The 16,626-nt window shown below is 48.1% G+C and overlaps 1 protein-coding gene across 1 annotated transcript in view; it reads right to left on the bottom strand.

Moving 5' to 3' along the window:
• Positions 1-1,009: 1,009 nt before the first annotated feature.
• Cnbd2 (cyclic nucleotide binding domain containing 2) overlaps positions 1,010-16,626 on the bottom strand; it is a 62,982-nt gene continuing 47,365 nt past the window's right edge. Inside the window, exons 11-14 of the mRNA XM_032904581.1 lie at positions 12,887-13,064; positions 10,693-10,813; positions 5,102-5,265; positions 1,010-1,355 (exon numbers count right to left, since the gene is read on the bottom strand). Of these exons, the coding sequence (XP_032760472.1) occupies positions 1,037-1,355; positions 5,102-5,265; positions 10,693-10,813; positions 12,887-13,064 (782 nt within the window). The 3' untranslated portion in view covers positions 1,010-1,036. The remainder of the gene's footprint in view (positions 1,356-5,101; positions 5,266-10,692; positions 10,814-12,886; positions 13,065-16,626) is intronic.

Here is a 16,626-nt window from a genome sequence, read left to right as displayed (position 1 = left end):
CGGTTCACTACTGGGGAAGACAGGTATACAGGCACTAGACTGACTCATGTTACTCAAGGGGCCCTAGGGAGGGACAAAGCCAGGCTCCCCAGGGCTCCTGACTTAAAGGCCAGGGTCCAGGTTTTTCTTTGCTAGGTTGAGGAGTATGAGTGGCCATAGCCATGGGGTGTGAGAGACTCCTGTGTTCTCTTTCAGGCCTTGGCGTGCTCATGTGGAGAGGCGGCATGGTGATTAGTCTGTGGTGTTGGGGCTGTATGGAAACAGGTGGCCCAAAATAAGGAGTAGGAGAGGACCGTGGAGTCTTCCTGAACTTTGTCTCTACTGCCTGCTTGTCACTGGTGAGCCTGGGCCATCATAGGATGCTACCCTTGCCATTCAACCAGAGAGGACTCATCCACAGCTGGTAGGCCCAACATATTCCATATGTGTTTTCTTTAAATTATTTTAAATTAGTTTCTCATGCTTTAAAAAAACCCCAGTAGGGGGCTGGAGAGATGGCTCAGCAGTTAAGAGCACTGTCTGTTCTTCCAGAGGTCCTGAGTTCAATTCCCAGCAACCACATGGTGGCTCACAACCATCTATAATCAGGTCTGGTGCCCTCTTCTGGCCTGCAGGTGCATACATGCAGGCAGAAAGCTGTATGATGTATATGTAATAAATAAATAAATGTTTAAAAAAAAAAACCAGTAGGAATACCTAAAATATTAGGTTTCTTGATTTCCTTAAACGAGTGTGGACTGGCAAATTTCCTTAAATGTGTGTGGACTGGCAACAGTTGGCTTGCCTTGGTTGCTGGCACAGCATCCACTGATTGGGGTGATGGAACTCCATCTAGGTGGGGAACGGTGATACTAGTTCCCTGGTAATAGACATACCCCTGGCTGTCTGTGTCCTCATTCTTGTCCTCAAGTATCAAGGGAGACCATGCCTCTCTGTTTCTGAACTGGGTCCTCCAGCCTTCCCCATCCTATACCTGTGACTCCCACAAGGGTCATGCAGAGAACGAAGATGCCAATCCAAATGTGCTTTATTCCCTCTAAACAAGGACCCCTGCGTTTTTATACTGAGGTAAGAGTTCTTGGACTTTGTACCGGGGTGCTGAGATGGTTTGGACAATCTTCAAGGGAGGCAGGTATTTCCGGGGCGCCATAAAAACAGGATAGCGCTGTCTCACCTTCTTGTCGAGGCCACACAGATCCAGTAACAAAGACTTAGGGTTGTAGATCTCTTTCTTCTTGGCCTGGATCGGGATGAATGACTTCCTTTTGAGGGGCTCCACCAGCAACCGCAGCAGATCCCTCCGAAAGATATTCCAGTCATTTTCACTCAGGAAACTCTGACAAAGTTCTTCATCGCTGAAGGGCAAACACAGAAGTTGCATTCCAAGGCCCTCTGGGCCTCTGCCCTCCATCCATACCGAACGGGTGTTTCCACTGCTCCTTCCAAACCCTAACCATACGCTCTTCGACCTGGCTCTGTTCTTCCCCACATTTCTCCATGCCCTTTGTTTTTCTACCAACTCAGTTCCTGAAGTCTGGGCTGCCCTGCTGCCACGGTCAGGAGGCACAAGTGGGTTAGTAAGTGCCCAAAATGTAGTCAGTGTGAATCAGACTCACAAACACAAAGCAATGTGAACTCTCACTTCTCAAGTGGATAATGTGCTGAAATAATACTTTTGCTATGCTGACTCTAATAAAGCACGTTGAAGTTAGCTTTTGTTTTATACCCTGTGATAACATAGCTAAACCAGGAACTGTGATGTATGCCTGTAATTTCAGTACTTCTGAAGCACACACACGAGGATCACCGTGAACACACAGTGAATCGGAGAGTAGTCTGGGCTACATAATGAGGCCCTGTCTCAAAAAGGCAAAAGAAGACCAGCAAGATGGCTCAGTGGGTAGAGCTGCTTGCCACACACGTCTGATTACCAGGGTTCATTCCCCAGAGCCCATGGGAAGGTAGGAGAGAACTGACTCCAGGAAGTTGTCCTCTGACCTCTGTCGAAGTTTCATGGTTCATATGTACCCGCACATACTCAGCATGAACACACACAGAAGTATACACAATAATAACATAAATTGAAAATAATGATAGTAAGGCTATTAGAGAGCTGGTCATGGTACAGTCTGGTAAGCTCAGCACTCAAGGGACAGGAGGAGGAGTTTGAAGCTAGCCTGGTCTACATAATAAGTTCTAGGACAGCCTGAACCACTTAACAAGAGCCTATCAGAAAAAAATAATGTAGCTATCGGCCATTAGTTTTGGAGGAGATGTCGATAAAAACTACAGTGGGATGAGGGTGCCTCACAGTGAGACAGCACTGGTACCCATGAGACAGCTACCACCAGCAGCTTGGAGAGGCTGAGAATCTGGAGGGGGTGAAAGTCCCCATACGACTGAGGGATGCTAATTGGCACAGCTGCTTTGGAAAGCAGGGAAAAGTCACAGAAGGTTAGCTATGCAGTTACCCTACAACCAGCAACTTTCCACCGAGGATATTCTTAAGAGAAATGAAAATAGGTTCACATGTAAACCTGTGCAAGACGTTCACGTACAACAGCATTGTCCCTAACAGTGGAAACAGAAATAACCCAAATGTCCAGCTGAGGAGTGGATAGTCTTTCTGCTTGGTCTCGGTCTCAGTATCTGTCTCTGTCTGTGTCTCTCTGTCTCTCTCTGTGTGTCTGTCTCTCTCTCTCTCTCTCTCTCTCTCTCTCTCTCTCTCTCTCTCTCTCACACACACACACACACACACACACACACACACACACACACAATTATTCTTTTATATAAAATATCCAGAACAGACAGATCTTGAGAGAAGTCGATGGGTGGCTGCCCTGGGCTGGTCAAGGCGTCCTGATCCTACCTTGGCCCCTCCCTCACAGCACCTCAGGGAGGGACAGTAATGTAGGATGGGCTCAGTACTTATTGGCTCATTTCCTTCTGATACCACAGCAAGGGAAGGGCATTGCCAAACTTCTTCTGCCTCATCTGGATTCACCTGTCCAAGGGGGCAGGCCTAACACCTGTTGGGTAATCAGGAGCATCCCCTGGTTAAATGACATCGATGATGACGAAGGCAACTGTGATCCCTAGAGATCAACCTAAGACAACACCCAGCAGTCAGAGTAGACTACACAGACCTTCAACGTCCCCACCCACTCATGAAAGCTAACTGTGGCCATCTCTTCTCGGAGCTGTGCTGGGTGGCATCATGTCCGTAGCCAGATATCAGCTGGACGGTATATTCACACCACAGAAGTCAGCATGATACTTGGCAAGCTTGTCACCTGACTCCTAGCAACCTGGCTGGCAGACATTTGCCAGCTGATGGACCAGTCTGCTCTTTAAAAGTTCCCTTAGCTCGAATCTCCTTACACACACAGAGCATCATCTGACTCTGTAGCACTGACCACGTGCCCAGCCCTTACACTGGCTGAGTCTGTTTTTTCAAGACAGGGTTCCTCTGCATAGCCCTGGATATCCTAGAGCTTGATCTGTAGACCAGGCTGACCTCACACTCAGAGATCTGCCTGTCTCTGCCTCCTCGGTGCTAGGATTAAAGGCGTGCGCCACCGCACCTGGCTACCCTTGCTGAGTCTTTAGTTTTCACAGCTAACCCATTTCACAGATATGAACTACAGATTTGAAGAGGCCAAGGGAACTTGCCAAAACCTATGAGGACAGGCACATAATTACACATCCCTACGGGATAATTTATTATTGGACCTAGCGTCCAAGGTGGACATAATTACATGTTGCCTACATGTTCGGATAGTCAGGCTGGTCTCTAGTCTCTTTTGTGGAGTAAATAGTATCTAGCCCCAAGCCCCAACCTCTCCTACACTAGCTATAGCACTGTAGTCAGATCTTTGTTTTGCCTTGTGTGTCCTGATCCGGGCATTGAAGGGGTGGTTTTCAGTTTAAGGGTTGTCTGGCCTAGGACATTCATAGGATGGGTGCCCCAGTTTAAATACAGAGCATTTAAGCCATATGTTGGCCCTATTTCCTGTGTGACTGCGCAGTCTAGGAAACCCTGAGTTCAACACCGAGTGAGGTTACAATTCCGTCTGGCAGCGCTGACACAGTACAGCAAGGCACTTGCCAAGCAGTGCAGGGCAGCCGCTCCAAAGAGCTGCACAGTCCGGCCAAGGAGTTTGACATTCACAAGCGCTGCCCCTGCCACAGGCATCACGTGAGGAGCTGAGGCTCCCTACATCAGTCATCCAGAAGGTTGTTCTGGAAGGTCATTTAATGGAGACACCCAGGATGCAGAAGAAAATGGCACCTTGCCACTGGACGAAGCCACCGGCGATTTCCGACTAATTTCTCTCACCGACAGCCTGAAGCCTGGCCACACCCACATACAAAGTGTTCTTTGCTCTGCTCGTGATATTTCTTAAATCCACCCGGTTTCTTTTGCTTTTGTTTTCAATTTTGAGACTGGGCTTCGTGTAGCTCAGACTGGTCTCAGACTCACTAGATAGCTGTGAACTCCTGATCTTCCTACCTCACCTCCCCAGTGCCGGGTTTACTGACCTGAGCTGCCATGCCTGGCTTCAGAGGCTCTGACTTTCCTATCTAACTGCCCCGAGCACTGAGTCTGCCCAGTGCAGCGTTTTGTAAGCTCCTCGTCATATTGTTTCTCTAATTCAGACTAGAATCTGTACAGAAATGTCAAGACTATGCGTGTGGGGGGTGGGGCAAAAAGGGGACAAGGTAAGTCAGAGGGATAGGAGAGAAAACAGGTTTTATTTGAAAATGCTATGACGAAATCTAATGCATGTGTGCATTGATTTAAGTTTTTAAAAAGTAAACGGCTAAATTTTTCACATACATGCAAAACCTGAATGCACCTGAGAACACCCTGCCATCTGTCTGAATGAAAAAAGTGAGGACATGTAGCACCGTTTCTAACACACAAACACACACACACACACACACACACACACACACACACACACACACACTGAATACACATGCACACACACCCCCGTCTCCTCTCCTCGATTCCCCTCCCCCTTCCCCTCCCCCTCGCTAATGGGAAGCCCTATTCAGTGGATCTGAAACTTGTATGTGTGTTCTCCGCACTGACCTGGGATAGTCCACGTCCATCTTCATTATCTTTGCCTTTGTCTCCTCATCGACCAAGTCATAAAATTTCTCTTTTCTTACTCGAATCAACTCTGTTCCCAAGCTCAGAAGGATGAAGGACCGAGGATCACGATGGGTTTCTGGGAGAAAGGCCTGGTGATTGCCCTAAGGAGAAGTCACAGACTGTGAAACCTCACGGACAAGCCAGAGCCACCAGCAGACTTTCCAGGTGGAATCATGAGGCCAGGGAGGGAAGGGACAGGAGGCCCAGGGCTCCATCCACTACCCACCAGCACAGGTCCCAGCCCTGGAACAAGGTAGGGTCCTCTACAGCCCTCCAATGTCCCAGCAGCACGCAGCTCTCAGGGTCCTGCTCTCAGGGACGCTCACATCGGTATTTGAGCTTTCCCTGTGTCCAGTCTCACATCTGTCCACTCGTTTTGAGCTCATTTGCCCAAGCTTGCCTGGGTCCAAGGCCATCATGCCTCAGGCTGCTGAGCAATGCTAGAACAGGCATGACACCATGGTGCCTGGCCCAGAACACTTCTCTCTGCTGAGCAAACCCATTTTGTCTTCTAAGACTCAAAAGAGAAAGACTGGTGGTTTTCTAGACCTTTCCTTTCCTAGCCACCTCCATGCTGTCTCTTCCCATGGACCATGATGCTTTCCCTACGCCCACTGACTTTAAGAGCATATGTACTCTGTGCTGCAGCTCATGTGGTGCTCCTGCTCTCGGGAAGGAGTCCTCTGTGGTTAGATATGCAGAAGCGATAAAGACTACAGAGAAGCCTACATACAGTACACCCAGCCTATTGACTTGTTAGTTTTAGACAGAGTCGTCGTACCTAGCCCTGGCTGTCCTGGAACTCACAGAAATCCACCTGCCTCTGCCTCTGGAGTGCTGGGATTAAAAGTGAACAGCCGGGGTTGGGGATTTAGCTCAGTGGTAGAGCGCTTGCCTAGGAAGCGCAAGGCCCTGGGTTGGGTCCCCAGCTCCAAAAAAAGAACCAAAAAAAAAAAAAAAAAAAAGTGAACAGCCACCATGCCTGCCATCAGGCCCCCTTTAAGAAACCATCCTGAGCAGGCTGAGCTGTGAGGGGAACACGTGGTGCTGGACTCCCAGATCCCGAGACTCAATCCAGCTCCTTAGCTGTTAAGACTCCGGCAATGTGGGGAGCAGACCTTAGTGAGCCCAGAGCCTCCAATGCCCAGAGCCTGTCGTCCTCAGGACAGTGGGCACCATGCCCCCTCCTCCCTGTTACCAGGTTTACAGTCACTGGGTTCCTAACCACAGCCTTGACAGTGGTGGTGGGATGCCACTGTTTACTGAGTAGCCTCTGAAGCCCAGGCCCTCTCCTGGCTTCTGTGTGGGTCTCTGTTTACGCTTCATAAAATCACCACCAGTGTAGCCCCTATACCACACTCATCCATGTTTTGTAGCGAAGACACTGAACTTAAGAGAACGGGCTACTGTCACACAGCACGGAAACAACGAACCTCAGATTTCACCCTGGTCTGTCTTCGGAGTCCATGCTTTCTGCCAACACAACACAAGGAAACTGAGGCACAAAGAGGTTAAGGGTTTGCCCAGGATAATGAGACACAAAGTAACTGGGTGTGACCTCTGTGAGAGCACTGTTCTATCCACACCTGAGTCACATCAGGGTGTTCCTTTAGTTAGAGCCTAAAACTGCTCCCAAAGACCCTGGGAATGAAATGAAGGCTCTCATTTCTGCTGTCAAGGCCTAGGCTAGGGGTTGGGGATTTAGCTCAGTGGTAGAGCGCTTGCCTAGGAAGCGCAAAGGCCCTGGGTTCGGTCCCCAGCTCAAAAAAAAGAACCAAAAAAAAAAAAAAAAAAAAAAAAAAAAAGGCCTAGGCTAGCTCACCCTTGCCCAGGTCTCCAGCCTGGCCTCACTCCACATACCATACCCCTTCCTGACTTTGTGTGCACTGTTACAAGCTACCCTGCCCTCCTTTCTAGTCAGTCCCTGCCTCCTTCCTGCCTTTGAACTTTCTGCCCTTCAGTCTGGAACACTCTTAGTTTAAGCATCACTCCTCAAAGCCCCTGATCTTTAACCACCCCAGGTAAGACGCCTCGGTTTCCAGTCCACATGCAGCCGCAGCGTCCATGCTGTGCTTACACAGCACTTCATGCTGTGCTTATACAGGAATCCTCTGAATAAACATGTATGTACAAGAAGTCACATGTTAGAGGCAGCAACTGGCTTTGGGCAATTTCTACACTTCATGATGAGGCCACAGATCCAGAGATGAAAAGTGATTTGCTCGACGACACACAGGTTTTAGCGGAACATAAAAATAAGTCTGAGCCTGCTTCTCGGGGAAGCTATTCCCTTCCACCTCTTGACTCAAAGTCTGGGCCTCTGCTCCAGTCCCCACCTGTTTCCTGGCCACTCTAGCATGGGGGTGAAGGGTGTCCTCGATAGCCAGGGTTCAGTCACTTGTGCTCCTTACACAACTTCCCACCAAGTCACTATCTACCCATCTTCCATGCCTCCAGCTGGCCTGGGTATCCGTAGCCACCATCCTGGTGCCCTGTGTAGGGTTCTACAAAGTGAACTCTGAAACCCTGACACACAGCAGAAAAGCAGGAAGAGTGTGTGTGCGTGCGCGCGTGCACGCACAGGGGCTGAGGGGACGGGGGCAGCTCGAAACTGTGATGGAAAGAGCAGCTGGAGAAGAAGATCCCTCACCCGAGAAAGAAGCTCTCTGGAGCCTTGGCACTGAGCCTGGCTGCAGAAATGCTGAGTGAGACCAAGATGGCGTTCTTTAAATATCTCAGGCCACCTCGTGGCAAGGGAGTGCAGTTCTTCTGGTTCACCATGGATGGGGGTAGGTGGAACTAGTTTAAAGTTACTGGTTTACTAAACAAAAGGAAAACCTTCCCAAAGGTCAAAACAAACAAACAAACAAACAAACAAAACAAAAAAATAAAAACATTCCCCTCCCCTTAAATTAGCACTGATGGAGGATCCTGGGACCCAAGCACCCTGACACACCCTCAGGCCAGTGGGATAGAGCATTCCCAACCGTGGTGACATGTGGGAAAGGTGACAGAGGCACAGCAGAAAGGACCTGGTGAGAGAGCAGTTTTCTGGGCTCCAGGCAACCTTCCTATGGGGGCTGTGCCTCTGCAGGTCCATGCCTTTCTACCTTTGTCCAGCCCCGCACTCATTAAGGCTAAAAGGTCTCCGGGTTACTGCATCAGGCTTTTCCTTTTCTCCCTCTATTGTTGTGTTGTTGCTGTTTGTGCCTGGGACTGGATCTCCCTGTGCAGTCTAAGCTGGCTTCAAACTCAGGACCAGCAGTCTCCCAAGTACAGCTGATTATAGGAGTATCAAACTCTGCCTGACTATGTTGGACTTAGATCACCAACGTCTCGCTGTTTATTTATGTTTAACTTATTTATTTTATGTATATGAGTACACTGTCACTGTCTTCAGACACACCAGAAGAGGGCATCAGATCTCATCACAGATGGTTGTGAGCCACCATGTGGACAGGAATTGAACTCAGGTCCTCTGGAAGAGCAGTCAGTGCTCTTAACCGCTGAGCCATCTCTCCGGCCCCTATTTGTTTGTTTTTTTGAAACAGGTCTTGCTAAGCTGTTCAGGTTGACCTTGAACTTGCAGTTCTGCTGCAGCCTCCTCACGAGGGCCTGGGACTGCAGGCCTGTAGCACAAGGCCATCCACATATAAATTATCTCCTCTCTTCTCCGTTCTCATCTTTTAAAAAAGAGATTTGTTTGCTGTGCATGCGCTGCACCTAGGACACCTGCATGTATGTGTATGTGGGTGCCCACAGAGGTAGAAGGGGGACCCCCTGGAACTGGAGTTATAGGTGCTGTGAGCTGCCATGTTGGTGCTGGAAGTGAATCACGAACGGGGCTGGGAATCAAACTCAGGTCCTCTGCAAGAGCAGCAAGAGCTCTTAAGGAATGAACCAGCCCCCAGCTTCCTCCACCCCCATCCCCCTCCCAGACTGCTCCCCTCCCCCATTCCTCACTGTAGTGCTTAGGGATTGAACCCAGGGCCCCCCAGACAAGCACTGCAGCTCTGAGCAGCATCAGCCGCTCCATCTACAAATTTGTTTCTATAACAGGGTCTCTGTGTACAAAGTGATGGGCTTCATCATGGCATCTTCCTGTATGTGGGCGTATGCACTTGTGTGCACATGCCTGAGGTCAGTCTTAGCTGTCATTCCTCAGGAGCCATCCACGTTGGCTTTTCTTGAGATGGGGGTCTCATTGGCCCGGAGTTTGCCGAGCAGGGATCCACCCATCTCTGCATGCTCAGAACAACTACCCCCAGCTTTCTCACCCGGGCTCTGGCTCAGGTTCCCGGAGCTCAGGCTGGTGGCTAACATCTTGCCAGCTGAGCTCTCTCCCAGTTCCCCACCATCACTGTACTGTCGCAGCAATGTACAGGGACTATTTTTGTTCGTTCCCTTCCCCCAGCTTGCCTCGGGGAGGGGAGGGGGCTCATCCTCATCTCCAGCTGGTCCCCTCTCTTTTCCAATTACCCAACCCTCTGCTTCCTTGTAATACATTAACATATTCTGTAAGTCTCTTAAAGCCTTTCCCTCTCCTCTCTCAGTCCCCAGACTCTTCAAAGATCAACCACCACATCCTTATCACGTCTTTATTTTCTTTACCTTGGGAGACAGGTCTGATGGTGTAATCCTGGTCGGCTTAGAATTCACTATCTAAGTCTAGGCCAGCCTCAAACTCAAAGACCTGCCTTCCTCTGCCTCCCACGCACCAGGATTAAAGGTGTACACTACCACACTATCTTGTAGGCCCTTAGTTCTCAAACGTGAATAATACGTCTTTCTTTTCTTTTCTCTTCCTTTTTTTTAAATGATTCTTTTTTTTTTTAAAGATTTATTTATTATATATAAGTACACTGTAGCTGTCCTCAGACACACCAGAAGAGGGCATCAGATCTCACTACAGATGGTTGTGAGCCACCATGTGGTTGCTGAGATTTGCAGTCCATGCTCTTAACCAGTGAGCCATCTCTCCAGCCCTCTCTTCCTTTTTTTTAATGATTCATTTATTCTTGTTTTGTGTGTGGTAGCGTTTTGTTTGCAGGTATGTCTGTCTGTGTGAGGGTGCTAGATTCCCTGGAACTGAGCCACAGACAGTTGTGAGCCACCATGAAGGTGCTGGGAATTGAACCTGGGGCTTTTAGAAGATTAGCAGTGCACTTAACCACTGAGCCATCTCTTCAGACCCATTTCATTCTTTTCTTCCGGAAAAAAAAAAAAAAAAAAAAAAAAAAAAAAAAAAAGAACCAAAAAAAAAAAAAAACTTTAATGTGTGTGTGTGTGGGTGTGTGGGTGGGTGTGTGTGTGTGTGTGTGCAGTGCATATGTAGAGGTCAGAGGATAACTTTCAAGAGTCAGTTCTTTCCTTCCACCGTGTGCTTTCACCCCGAGCATCTACAATCTAACACTATTTCTTATATCAAGTCTAGAAAGACGCATTTCTAAGCCTTTCTGCTCACTGCAATACATTCCCAGCCCATCTGCGCTGTGCATTAGACCGAAGAACGCTCTTGGTACACTTACCACCACATCTCCTTCCTCTGTCAAGTGAACCTTCATGTAGACCCCCACTATGGCCTCCTTGGGGAGTTCACCATACTTGGTGTGGACCATGGAACATTTGACTGAATGACCATACCTAGATCTGAAATGCGACAGCTTGTTAGAATTGTTTGCCAGGCTTTACTACAGATGAAAGCCCTCTTGGAGAATTCACACCTCTAAAGAAGGTGGGAAAACTCAAACCCTGAGGGAGCCTGCCTGCTGCTGTCTGGGATTAGAGATGTGTGAGAGAGACTAGACTTGGGAGACAAAGGATTTATGGACCATTAGTTGCCAAAAGGATGCTTCCCAAAGAGCAGATAACCATGTACTGCTGAGCCAACCTGGTGGACAAGTCCCAGCATAAAGTTCAGGTTGCCCAGTTGGAGCTCTGGTCTATTTACTTCAAAGCTCCGATGGGGAAGGAATTCCCAGCAACGAGGGTTGCCTACAAAATCAGACAATGTCTACTGGGACACAGTAGAAGTTGAAGTTTTTTGACAGGAACACAGAATAGAGATGGCCTCTGCTTCCAAAGACAAGTTTCCCTGGTCAGGCTACAGACCTTGGCCTTTGTTCAAACCTGGGGTTAATTTCACACACACAATTCCATTGTACTGTTTGTTTCTGTCTGTGGCAGCAGGAGGAGAGAAGCTAGGCAGTTTAGATTAGAAATAGAGAAGAGATGATTTTCAGCTGAGTACAGATGGAGCTCAGCTCATACACAAGACAGACTCCATTCCTGCCCCTCCAAGAAGAGCACAGTGCACACACAGTAGTCCCTGTAACTTTTACTTCCAAGTCCATGTTGTCCCTTCTCCCATACTGACTCAACAGAGACGCCAGGTCTGTTTTATTTCTACCTTGGGAAAGCTGGAACTAGTTGGAACTAGGAATACTCCGTAAGAAGAAAAACAACCTGGATATCATGGGCTCCTGTTCTTATGGAGGCCAGAGCGAAAGTGTTAGCAAATAAATGATGATGCCATTGCTGGCCCCATTACTGATACCTTTTTTCTTTTCCTTTCCTTTCTTTCCTTTCCTTTCTTTTCCTTTCCTTTCCTTTCCCTTCTCTTTCTTTCCTTCCTTCCTTCCCTTCTCCTCCTCCTCCTTTCCTCCTCCTCCTCCTTTCCTCCTTGGTTTTTTTTTTTTTTTTTTTTTTTTCCTCCTCCTCTTCTTCTTCTTCTTCTTCGAGATAGGGTTTTTCTATGTAGCTTTGGTTTTTCTGGAACTCTCTCTGTAGACCAGGCTGGCCGCAAACTAACAGAGATCTGCCTGCCTCTGCCTCCCAAGTGCTGGGATTAAAGGCATGCGCCACCACACCCAGCTTTGACCTCATATGATACACGAGTTTCGAATGGGAGGGGAAAGTGGGTGGTGCCTCCTGCAAACCCAGCTATGGTCTTTTTCTGCTTTTCGGGTCCTGATAAGACCAAAGCACAGGTCTCAGTGTAGATCTGTCCCATGCCAGTTGTGAGACTCGTACCAGATCAAAGACAGATGTTTGACTAGCTGCCTGAATCCTGGCTTCACCACTTCCTACTCACATAACCTTCAACAAACAACTTCATCCTTTGGTGAATCTTAATTTTCTCTCCTGAAAAACAGGAGTGATCACCACAGCACCTTTAGGGATAGATGGCTCAGTGCTTGGTGCTAAGCATTCTGTCAACATTAAGTATGACTTAGTAACAGTTCATGTAACACTGGCTTACAATAACCCTGAGACTCAGAAACCACTGACTACTAAGCGTAGGTTTAGAGAATTCAGATCCCTTGACACAGACCCAAAAGGAGTGACCAGACTAGTACTGGAATCTGGGTTGGAATCTGGGTTGGACTGACTGTGAGCTTGCTCCTGTAGGTGGGCAGTCTCCTGAGGAAGCTGAGTCTAAAGGGCCCAGCAACCATGGACTTCTGCCATAGCTAGAAAACCCTTCCTGATTTTCAAAAGTCTTTTAAAAAGTATGGTGGACCTAAGGAAATGGATGGCTGATGTCCTTAAGTAGCTGTGGGAATGAGAGGCCTGGATAGCAAACTCAGGACGTCCCTGGGCTGCCTTACCCCCCCACACCCAGCATCTAGAGTTGACCCTCTGCACCTCTGCCCCTCCCCAGCATTTCTGACTCCTGCACACCCATGTCTGACCATCCTACCAGCTAAGGATCCAGCTTACTTGACTTTCGGGCCCAGCAACTTGGGGAGGCTGTTTTCTGCTTTGTTGACCTTCCTGGGGAAGGTCATTGCGGATTGCTCTCTGGCTTCCTGGAGACGCAGAAGTTTTAAGTAAGTGAAGTCTTGTAGAGGATATGATTTGATCTGGAATTCCTTAAATCTCTCCTTTGGAGACATTTCTATGAGGAGAAAACACAGAAAACACACCAATGGGCCTTGTGTGGTGTGGGACAGTGGAGGAGCACCAGAGTGACCTGCCTGAGCTCTGGAGCATGAAGGAAGGTGAGGAGGAGGTGTGGGACTGGACTAATCCCAGCACTTGGGAGGAGTGCAGGAGGAGTCCTTCAGACTTTGAGGCCAGCCTTCTAGGCTAGCCAAGACTACAGAGTCAGTGACGAAGAGGAGGGAAAAGGAGGGAGAGGAAGAGGAAGGCAAGTTCCATAAACTACCCTTCCTGATAGCCCTGTGTTAGATTTTTATTACACCTAGATAAAGAAATTAGCTTATGTAGGAGAGATGAGATTAAGAGCAGAGAATTTAAATTGCCTTCTAAAAGACGGACTCTTAATTTGAACTCAATGCTATTTGATTCAAAGCTCCCTTCTTCCTACTAAGAGATCACATTTGGGGCTGGAGATGTGGCTCAGTTGGCAGCGTGTGCAACCAGCGTGTACAAAGTTGAGTTTGAGCCCCAAAGACCCATGTAAATCACTGGGCATGGTGGCTGGTACTTACTATCCCAGCCCTGGGGAGGGACAGACAGAGCCTCAGGGCTTGTGGGCCACACAGCCCAGCCTACTTGGCAAGCTCTATGCCTTAGTAAGAGACTCTGCCTCAGAAAACAAGGTGGGCCAGTGTGGTGTCTTGAATACGCTTGGCCCACAGGAAGTAGCACCGTTAGGAGGTGTGGCCTTGTTAGAGGAGGTGTGTCACTGTAAAGGTGGGCTTTGGAAGTCTCCTCCCATGTGCAGGCTCTACCCACTGCAGAAGAGACACTCCTCTTAGCTGCCTGAGGATGCCAGTCTCTCCTGATCTCAAGATGCATAAATCTCAACTCCTTCTCCAGTACCATGTCTGCCTGCATGGTGCCATGCTTCCTGCTATGCTGATAATGGACTGAACCTCTGAAGCTGTAAGCCGGCCCTAATTAAATGCTGTACTTTATAAGAGTTGCCTTGGTTGTGGTGTCTCTTTATAGCTATGGAAACCCTGACTAAGAGAGCCAGACTTGATGACTCACACCTTTAATCGTCCTACTTGGGTGGTGCAGCCAGGGGGAATCTCTATTTCAAGTTCTGAAGACAATAACAGTCAGGAGAAAGAATCACTTTTCACAGTGAAAACAAACTACAGGAGTTCATGAACACGAACCCATCCTTGGAAGACTCCTTTGGCCAGAAGAGGAAGGTAAACATGGGGAGGTGGCAGTTGAGAGCACTTGTTGCTCTTGCTGATAATCCGAGTTCGACTCCCAGCACCCACAAGGTGGCTCTCGACTGCAACCCCTCCAGTTCTTGGGGATCTGACATGCACACAGTGCACATACATGTATGTAAAGTTTTTATAAAGGTAAACACATATAGGGAGCCACAAAGAACAAACCACGCTAGAACACTGACTGAGCACAAGAGGAACGGAACACCAAACACTGCAAAAAGCAACAGAAGCGCAGGAGTTAGTGCACACCTGTCAATAACAACTCTGGAGCTCAGGAACATCCATTCTCATGCCTGCCTGGGACTGCAGCTCTGACCTCTGTGGGCACACACACACTCACACATGTACATACACACATACGTACACGCATACATACATACATCATGCATGCAAGGGCACACACTCACATACACATACATACACAAACCATGCATGCATGGGCATACATACACTTACATACATTCTCCAATAAAAAGATACAGTCTAGTGGATTGGATTTAAAAAGTAAACTGCACCTATTTGTTGCCCCCAGGACATGGACGTCGCCATCAAGGACAGAGGCGACCAGAGAATGAAGGGGTGGAGAGAAGCACTCCGAAGAGATGGAACTAGCAACGGAGCAAGCAGCAGATAGTCTGGCATGCTCACTGATAGCATGAGTCCCTAACGCAAACAATGGAGAAGGTGTCTGAGACGTGTCAGCTCTCTGTAAGTCTCAGCCTGTAATCTCAGCACTGGGGCTGGAAATGGGAGGATTCCTGGGGTCTGGAAGCCAGCCAGTCAAAACCAGTCTGGTGAGCTCCAGGTTCAGGGAGAGATCCTGTCTCAAAAACTAGGGTGCTGAATAATAGAAGACACCTGATGTTGACCTCTGACCTCCATGTGCATACCCACCTGTCTGCACTCTTATGTTTACTCACTATACAAAGTACTGGAAGAGGACCGGGTGATGACTCAGTGGTTAAAGGCACTTGCTGGCAAGCACAAGCCCCTATTCTTTTTTTTTTAGATTTGTTTATTATATATGAGTACACTGTAGCTGTCTTCAGACACACCAGAAAAGGGCATCAGATCCCTTTCTGGACTGGAGAGATGGCTCAGTGGTTAAAAGTACTGACTGCTCTTCCAGAGGTCCTGAGTTCAAATCCCAGCAACCACATGGTGGCTCACAACCATCTGTAATGGGATCTGATGCCCTCTTCTGGTGCATCTGAAGACAGCTACAGTGTGTGCATATTAAAAAAAAAAAAAAAACTTTTTTAAAACTGTCACCTGATGTTAAATGCTGTGGGTTGTCTCTATGCAGGTGAAGGCAGGCACAAGATAAGGCAAGGCCTGTGATTGGGCAGTGAAAAAGTAAGGTGGACACAGAGTTTTGGAGAGAGGAGAGAGGAGAAAGAAGAACCAAGATGGAGAAGGATAACCCAGATCTGTGTTATGAATATTTCATAAGGGGTGGATTTTTAATAGGATAATTTGTCTTATCTAGGTGGGCAGTTTATATTAATCAGTTCAGAGTTTATTGTGTGGACATTTTGTAGGGGGAGGATTTACTGATATAAATCTGATTGATATATTACAAGCTTATTGAGTTTTGGTTTTAATGGGTTATTGGGAGTTGTGACAATAACCACAGCGGGTGGATGCAGGGACTGTGAACCAGAGCTCACAGCAAAGAGTCGCAAGAGGGCCACTGCTGCTGGGCCCAGAGAGTAGTTGGTGTAATGTGGGGCTAGCCTTGGCTGTGAGATCGCTGCAGGGCCCAGAGAGTAGCTGGTGTAATGTGGGGCTAGCCTTGGCTGTGAGATCGCCGCAGGGCCCAGAGAGTAGCTGGTGTAATGTGGGGCTAGCCTTGGCTGTGAGATCGCCGCAGGGCCCAGAGAGTAGCTGGCGACAGCTCAGTTGAGACGCTTTGTTTGATAAAGATGGAAATACTCTGCAGATGCCATATGGCCCACTGGAGCCAGCAATAGCGTGGGATGGGGCTTTTTGTTTTTAATGTTTACCACTACAAAATGCATTTTTAAAGAAAGGGCCAATAAGACAATAAGAGGGAATCATGTAAGACATGCAAAAGGCAGGGTTACATAAAAGAGGCCAGACAGGAGAGACAGAAGAGATAGAAAGGTGGTAAATTTCAATCTTAAACATATCACATGTAAGTATTTTAGACATCTTGGGAAAGGCAGAGATTGTCAGATTGAATTTAAAATGAATAAAAGTAAGGTTCAACTCTATGTTGCCTTTAAGAAGCTTATTTTTAAAGGGCTCTTGACGCTGAGTGGTGGTGGCGCATGCCCTTAA

The sequence above is a fragment of the Rattus rattus genome, chromosome 5 (assembly GCF_011064425.1).
Source record: "Rattus rattus isolate New Zealand chromosome 5, Rrattus_CSIRO_v1, whole genome shotgun sequence".
Lineage (NCBI taxonomy): Eukaryota > Metazoa > Chordata > Mammalia > Rodentia > Muridae > Rattus > Rattus rattus.
The sequence above is the reverse complement of the archived record's forward strand: the minus strand, read 5'-3'. Positions and strand labels throughout refer to the sequence as shown.